The sequence below is a fragment of the Coregonus clupeaformis genome, chromosome 5 (genome assembly GCF_020615455.1).
Source record: "Coregonus clupeaformis isolate EN_2021a chromosome 5, ASM2061545v1, whole genome shotgun sequence".
NCBI classification, from domain to species: domain Eukaryota; kingdom Metazoa; phylum Chordata; class Actinopteri; order Salmoniformes; family Salmonidae; genus Coregonus; species Coregonus clupeaformis.
The window spans coordinates 26,573,407-26,581,617 of record NC_059196.1 but is presented as its reverse complement, the minus strand read 5'-3'; the positions used below and the strand labels follow the sequence as shown (position 1 = coordinate 26,581,617).

The 8,211-nt window shown below is 44.8% G+C and overlaps 1 protein-coding gene across 1 annotated transcript; it reads right to left on the bottom strand.

Annotated features, from left to right (window-relative positions):
- Positions 1-34: 34 nt before the first annotated feature.
- Positions 35-6,301, bottom strand: LOC121566566 (forkhead box protein N1-like). Its single transcript, XM_041876558.2, has 5 exons — positions 6,021-6,301; positions 4,460-4,556; positions 2,528-2,735; positions 1,757-2,209; positions 35-1,494 (listed from the first exon to the last, which is right to left on the bottom strand). The coding sequence occupies exons 1-5, from the start codon at positions 6,188-6,190 to the stop codon at positions 1,166-1,168; spliced, it is 1,257 nt and encodes a 418-aa protein (XP_041732492.1). The 5' UTR covers positions 6,191-6,301; the 3' UTR covers positions 35-1,165.
- Between the last annotated feature and the right edge of the window lie 1,910 nt (positions 6,302-8,211).

Sequence of the window (8,211 nt, the reverse complement as noted above, 5' to 3'; positions counted from 1 at the left end):
GGAACAGACAATTATTACAAAACATTTTTACAATTACTGGATAGATCTGTGATGGACAGAAATTAGAACAAAGGAATTGCATAGATAGACACAGAACAAATTGTCTAGACTAGAATATAAATTAATGAATGAGTTCAAGCAGATGACTCAGTTAAGTCATACAAGAAAAATGACCTTTTCACACATGCTATGACTAAAATACACTCTCGAAAAATGTAACTGGTAAGCTGATGTCACCTTATCAATTTTCCTAATTATGGAAGCTAAATTATTAGATAGGGCCTGCAGGAACCAGGGGAAGCCTGAGAATAGTTGTCTGGCTGTGCCTTGATATTGACTTCCATCTTCAGTGGTAATTTAGCTAGAAAGCTTTGAAAACTATTTCTAGAAAGAAAATGAATTGAGTAAACAGTGAGTATGTTCCCTGTTTCGTATCAGAAATTATGCTAAGACACATTTTGTAATTAATTTCATTAGCTTTGAGCTAAAAAAAACAGATGGCTTGAATCATCTCTTGTCACCACAAACTGTATAAAATGCAAGTTGCAATAGTGGGAACATATCACACCAGGGGGCTTATTCTGGAGAATGCGACTTCACAGAATGTTCAACATAGAAATGTATTGTGTAGAACAGATTTGCTTCTCTGTCGTGTAGAATAAGGAAGAAATGTCATCAGCGCTGTATTTCTGTCTACAACTCTAACGTTCCAATAAATAAGTCCCGGTCACTACAGCTCTCTGCTGCCATCTTGTGTGGAGTTAGGTGGTACTGCACTCTACTCCTAATCACTGAACAGTCAGGTGTGTCATGAGCTTTTGGATCCATTCATTCTCATGAATGTCAAGTCTTGACTTTGACCCATAAAAACATATTTTTAACACGGTTATGATAAAACCTGAACCCATACTCACACATTCTATTCAGGCTCATTGTAGACAAATTGAGTCAATGTGCTCTGCATGTTCAAAGCAAAGCAAAACATGACGTTTGATTGTGATCAAAATGTGCACAATATTGTCACTGTTTCATTGCTACATTCACTTTCAAACTGAGCCCTTTGTGATACGTTTTGACCTTCACAACTCCAGTTTTGAGTTGTCCTGGAGGTCCAGGGGGAAGGTCTTTGTGAGCTATTCCACGAAGGGATCCCTATTCCTTGGCTTCAAAGCAGAGGTATGGGGGTGTTCCCCATGGAAGTGAGGTAACCAGCCAAGCTCTCCACACCTGGGTAGGCTGTGTGGTACTGTCCATTAATAAGGAGGTTTGATGGACCTCCACATCCTCCTCCCATCTCGTCCTCATCTTCCTCATCTTCCATCCCCAGCCCGACGGAGATCAACTCTGATGTCTGGTTGACAGGACCGGTGCTCCTCAGACTGGACCCCAGGAGGAGGTGTGTTGGCTGGGAAGAGGAGGGGGACGGGGAGGGGCTGATTACCACCAGCGAATCTGGAGCCAGGCTGTCCTCTCTCAGCTCCTCCCACAAGTAACCTGAGAGGAGAGAGAACAGGGTTGTAAATCTTGTTGTAGATTGTATAAAAATAATTCCTGAATATGGTTCTCTCTCTCTCTCTCTCTCTCTCTCTCTTGCGCTCTCTCTCTCTATATATATATATCTTGCTCTCTCTCTCTTTCTCTCTGTCTCTGTCTCTGTCTTGGCCTCTCAATCTCTCTCTCTCTCTTGGCCTCTCAATCTCTATCTCTCTCTCTCTGTCTCTGTCTTGGCCTCTCTATCTCTCTCTCTCAACCTTACCGTGGAGCTGCAGGTCAGTCAAGCTGGGGTTGAGCGTGTCGATATCGTTATTAGCATCTCCATCTAGTTGTAGCTCCTGCATGCTCCTGGGCCCAACGTCATACTCTGCCTGTATGGTGGCGCTAGATGTGGGGGGTGTCTGCCCCGCCAGGGGGGAACCCAGGGTACCCACATTGGGGGGGATACCCGATGGAGGCTGCTGTCCGCAGGGGGAGTAGAAGGAGAATGGGTGGGGGGTGGTGGGGGGCAGGTAGCGGGGGTGCTGGTTGACCGACAGGGAGGGAGGGGGGACGTGGGGGTAGAGGGGACATCGGAGAGGGCGACTGGGCTCTCGAGGCTGGGATGTGAAGGAGGAAGGGGTAGGGTTGTAGATTGCCAGTGGGATCTGGTTGTGGTAAGAAGGTAAAGATTTCAGCTTCTCTGGTCTTTCCCCCAACAGGCGATCCAGGTCCTCTGAGAAAACAGAGAAAGAGAGAGAGAGAGAGACTGTGGGTAAATTGAGATGACCTTGCACTTATCTCCTGTAACAGCTGCCAAAAAGGCCGAGTAGATAGAATCACCAGACCGCTGGTGTTGCTCAGTCTCAAAGGTAACATACCATGTCTGTAACAGCACAATCTTATTTAGGGAGTCATTTATGCCATGATGGACCTGAGGATTGCCAAGCTTACCCTCCATATAAAACACTGGCATCCAAACTTTGAGGAAGCGCAAATAAAACATAGCCCAGGTCTAAGGGGAGTCCTTGTCTGTGATGTATAGACCACCTACCAGGCCTGGCCATGCTCTTGCGGACAGTGAGGGGGTCTTTGCGGCTCCACTTGTGTAGCTCCTCCTGCATCTTCTCTATCTTGGCTGGGTTGAGGGCCCACAGGCAGCCCTTACGGGAAGAGTTGCCAATCTTATTCTCCACCTTCTCAAAGCACTTATTCAGAGACAGGTTGTGGCGGACCGAGTTCTTCCATCCATCTGGAGCCGTCTGAGAGACAGAAAGGAGAGGAAAAACGTACAGTAACAGTGTATTTTAACATTTTCCATGGGATACTTTTTTTTCCTCCAATCTTTAATTGTTCAATTTCGATATACCATTGTACAGTTTGTATGTAAATAATCAAGGTATTGCTTTGAAGTATATTTAACATATTTATGAATTCCTTAAAGGGGCTATCTGCGATTGATGTATAAATTTTTTGACTTTTCAATTAATTATATTTACCCATCAGTGGAGGCTGCTGTGGGGAGGACGGCTCATAATAATTGCTGGAACGGCGCAAATGGAATGGCATTAAAACATGTGTTTGATGTATTTGATACCATTCCACCTATTCCGCTCCAGCCATTACCACGAGCCCGTCCTCCCCAATTACGGTGTCACCAACCTCCTGTGTTACCCATTGATCCTTGAAGAATATAACTTATAAGTTAGTTCAGAACCCAAAATATACGCTTGTTTTACTACACTGTTTGTAAACATTAAATGTAAACAAACAATATACACCTTACATCCATAGCTCTGTCCAGCCCCATCCCTTAGCTTTTTACCGAAATGGGGCGGGCAGCAAGCTGAGTTTGTTTCAACTGCCGAAACCCTAATCAATTAAGTAATTCAAAATCAAGTTAAAAGTCAATAGGAACCAAAGCAGTGGAAATGCCACGTTGCACACACACACACCCCCAGAGGTAGTCTCTCAGTCATAGGTCCTACTGAATGTTTGGCTGGAGAGGAGCCAAAGCTGTTGCAGTGCCACATTGCACCTTCCTCCACCAGACAGCCAGCCAATCATGGGTCTGAAACCACCAAGATGGATCGGAAGACACTGATCAAGCCCTAACGGGTATCAGCCGGGGTAGCCCACGGCTTGCCTCGTTAAACACTGGCTGTGTCCCAAATAGCACCCTGTTCCCTAGTGCACTACTTTTGACTAGGTCCTATAGGCCACACCTGTATTCTCTATAGAATAGGCAGGGGTCAATGATTTTTCATTTTAGCAGACGTTCTTATCCAGAGCAACTTACAGTTAGTGAGTGCATACATTTTTCATACTGGCCCCCCGTGGGAATCGAACCCACAACCCTGGCATTGCAAGCGCCATGCTCTACCAACTGAGCTACAGGAGGCCCAACAAACGGCTTGGGACGAGGCTAGCCTACGGCTACAGCCGATTCTGCTTTGCCACACTGTTGAATCTATATACACTATTACAGTATAATTCATCATTCATCTATGGGGCTTGCCAGGAGATCTGGAAACTGCCAGGTGGTAGACTCAATCCTTCCTACGCTCTAAATAAAATCTATGGTTTCTCTCTCTCTCTTGATATCTCTCTCTCTTTCTCTCTCTCCATCTCCCTCTCCCTCTCCATGTTTTTCTATAAAGGGCTTATCGCCAGATATGAGAGGATTGAAGATCAGTAGGTGTTGATCTCTCAGTGATTGACTCTTTCAAACCACATTACAAGGTATTTACTTTACAAGTGTTGTTATGCCCAATGCATGCCACTTGTGTGTCCTTGTATTCATCCGTTTTGGAAAGTTAGGTAATGCAAAGTTCATTCAATTTCTCAGTGCATGAAGGATTTATAGCAATGGTTATAACAACTCTGTCTGTGACATTGCACAGATAAAATACATAGGATGAGAATAATGAAAGAGTTATGAAAACACAGATGACTATTGGGAAGCCATAATGTCCTCCTGCTGTACCTTGAAGTAGGGGAAGTGTTCAGTCATGAACCCGTAGATCTCACTAACCGGGAGACTCCCTGTCTTACTGTTCCTCAAAGCCATGAAGATCAGGATGCTATGGATAGAAGACAAACATTGCAGTCAGTGTAGTCAATCGGTTGTAGTCAATATTATATTATTATTTTATATTATTATATATATTATTATGTATATTATATTATTGAACATCACAGTGTTGTTTATCCATTACATATACAGTACACTCTTAGAAAAGAGGGTTCCAAAAGGGTTCATCGACTGTCCCCATAGGAACACCCTTTTTGATTCCAGGTAGAGCCCTTTTGGGTTCCATGTAGAACTGTCTGTAGAAAGGGTTCTACATGGAATCAAAAAGGGTTCTACCTGGAACCAAAAAGGGTTATTCAAAGGGTTCTCCTATGGGGACAGCCAAAGAACCCTTTAGGGTTCTAGATAGCATATTTTTTTATACGAGTGTACATTCATGACAAGGATCCATGATGACATTCACAAGACACTAAAAGGAAACAGGGATTTTCAAGTTGTTATTATCATACTAATTCAGACTCTGAGGAAAAAGTCAGAAAATAAGTATGGTAGATACAGTCGAATTGACATTATCGTAATTAAAAGCACGAACGGTCTTCCGTAGTGGGTTTGAATAAGAGGCTGTGCTATGTATGCAGAACCAGTGTAGATCTAGGGCATGGGCCACCTCACACACACACACACAACTCATCCACCTCACACACACACACACAACTCATCCACCTCACACACACACACACAACTCATCCACCTCACACACACACACACAACTCATCCACCTCACACACACACACACACACACACACAACTCATCCACCTCACACACACACACACAACTCATCCACCTCACACCTGCAAGCCTGAGGGATAAAGGTGATAAAAGACTCCATGAACGACTTATTTTTATTATGTAACATTGATACTTGATAGGAGTTTAGGTTAACTGGTTTAAGGGGTTATTAAAGAACTGACATGCTTACAGCTCAACCTCTTTTTGTTTCACCTTGTAAACATTATTTCAAACATGCAGAGAATGTGACGACAGACGCAGGGAGACAGGAAGCAAGTACAGGGTGAATTTTAATAATAAATAGACATGAAACAAAGCAAGACCAGCGTGTGGACGAGAGAAAGAAAACAACATCAATGCAACCCGGGGATCAAACTGAGGAACAGACAGATGTAGGGGAGGTAATTAAGCCGAGATGAAGATCAGGAGAGTCCAATGAAGCACTGATGAGCGTAACGATGGTGACAGGTGTGCGTAATGATGGGCAGCCTGGCGCCCTCGAGCGCCAGGGAGGGGGAGCGGGGGCAGGCGTGACAGAGAAAGAAGAGTGATGAAGAGTGAGAAATGGGTTTGATTAAATAAGGTCTTGATTGAATGAGGTCTTGATTAAATAAGGTCTTTAATATATAATTAACGTTGCACCAAAGTCCAAAACCTGACTGTACAGATTGGTAAAACATTGTGATTATGCACATGTATGGAGTATCGAAGTAGGGTGTTCACCTGTATGAGTAGATGGGCTTGGGGAAGAGGGACTGCATGCTACTGTCCTGATGGGTTGGAGTGGAGAGGCACTGGAGAGAGTACTGACAACTTTTGGATTGTCCACTGGTAGAATACACACCTGATGAGAACTGGAGAGAACACACACTCGCACACGTACACACACGCATACATACACACACATTGTTAGAGCAGAACTTGTATTACTTTAGCAACAGAGTGTGTACACAGTGAGGTTTTTCCAAACCGCACAGCTGTGTGCTGCAAAGCCTACTACTGTAAACAAGTTATTGGTATGATATAATCAAGCCCTATTGAGATAAGCTCCTCTAAGAACCTCCCCCTTAAGTTAACCCCTCCCCCTGTACTTTGGTATTGCCCGCTCACCTGCGGCAGTGGGGCTAGGGGGTTGTAGGAGGCGTGGCCTTGGGACAGGAAGCAGGCAGGTTCCTCGGGTGCTGCCGGTGGTTCTGGGTAAGAGCGCTGGGAGTCCTGCTGTGTTGAATGAAGGGAATTAATGAAGATAAATGCATGATACAAGTGATGAAATCCGAGGAAACTCATTGGCAGCACTAGTATCATCGTGATGTGGGTGGGTGGGTGTGGGTGTGTGTGTGTGTGTGTGTGGATAGGAGCTGTAGGTGTGTATGAGAGATCTGTCTATGGGGAACTGCTTGCGCATGTGAGGCTCTCCCCTATGGCTATGTACACATGGGTATGGTACTACAGTTCAGCTGGTGGCGTGTACTATGAATGAATAGCCATTTAGAGTATGAGTATCACTGTATCATACCATCAGTCTGGAAGCCTGGAAACTCCCGTTGTATGGATCCCAGGATGTCTGTTCCTCACTGGTAGATGTGTGTGTGGCAGCGAAGCTATCTGGAGCCTCTACCTCTCTGAGACAGACGAAGGTACGAGACCCAGGGGGACCAGGGGCCAGGCAACCTGTTGCAACCCCATCATCGCTGAACTGACGTCGGTAGGGGTGGAAGTGGTCAGCTGACCCTGACCCTAAGTTTGACCTTTGACTCTGTCCCACCATGGCTCCATCTACGCTGTGCCTCCTGCAGGTCTCTGCAGGGCCATTTCTCTGTCTGTAGGTGGCGCTCTCTCTCTCGCGCTGGGCAGTGGTAAATGACACAGAACTGCTCTCCTCACACTGAGGGGAGATTAATAAACAATTTGTTAGCTGGTTATTTAGCAACATCCAGAATCTCCTGGCTAGCATCTGCAACCAACAATGACCTACATTTTTATCTCCTGGCATTGTCTGTGTCCCAAATGGCATCATATTAGGGAATAGGGTGCTATTTGGGACGCAAACATTATTTCTGTTCAAACACATCATGCCTGTAACGGGGGGGGGGGGTTGTATTTATATCTCCAGATAGATAGAGATGTCCAGTATTTACTGGCACATTACTGCTCCAAGGGTGGGTAATTCATTAGTCCAAAAGAAGAGAAATGTGATTAATGTCAGGATAAAATTTTACACATTTCCTCCAAGGTCCTGTGTGTGTGATAGGTAGATAGTTTACATCCTTTTAGATTCACTCATAAACAATCTCTCTTTTGCAGCAGATCTGGGTTCAAATAGTATTCATTTTCTTTTAAATACTTTATCTGGCACAATGGAACCAATGAAAATGACAAATGAAAAGCAACCAATGGAACCCCCCAAAAAAGGTCAATTTTTCAAAACCTGTCCATCTACCACTCCAGGCAGGCTGCAGTAAATGCTCAAAGTATTTGAAAGATAACAAATACTACTTGAACTGAGTTCTGGTTAGTCAAACAGCTAAGGGCTGATGCACTAAAATCACAGTGTGGATTCTGGAATTACCACCGGAGGAACAGTAGCCTAATGCAGGTGCAGGAAAGGTGATTAGATGGGTAAAGCATCCATGGCTTTGGGCTAAATCAAAATGGAGGGAGTGTTTCCATGCCCAGGGCTAACATCTGGATTCTTTCTGGGTGAAACTGGGTAAACTGTAAAATAGACAGTTTTCAGTGGATTCTGGTACCTGTGAGTGTGCCATCTGCTGGAGGGGGGACTCTGGAGGCTCACAGGTGCGTAGGGAGGAGGCCTGAGTGGCTGGTGTCATTGTCAGGAACCTGTTGGCACTGGGTGTAAACGTGGAGCTGGGAGAGTCTGAAGACATGATGGTGTGCCTAGAAGGAAATCTGC

What these genes read in the sequence shown, in the direction of transcription:
- LOC121566566 (XM_041876558.2), bottom strand. Translation starts at nt 6,190, where the DNA reads ATGCGTGTGTGTACGTGTGCGAGTGTGTGTTCTCTCCAGTTCTCATCA. An exon ending in AACACTTCCCCTACTTCAAG is followed by an intron (nt 2,736 to 4,459) that starts GTACAGCAGGAG and finishes TCTGTCTCTCAG; the next exon opens with ACGGCTCCAGATGGATGGAA. An exon ending in CAAGAGCATGGCCAGGCCTG is followed by an intron (nt 2,210 to 2,527) that starts GTAGGTGGTCTA and finishes CTGTTTTCTCAG; the next exon opens with AGGACCTGGATCGCCTGTTG.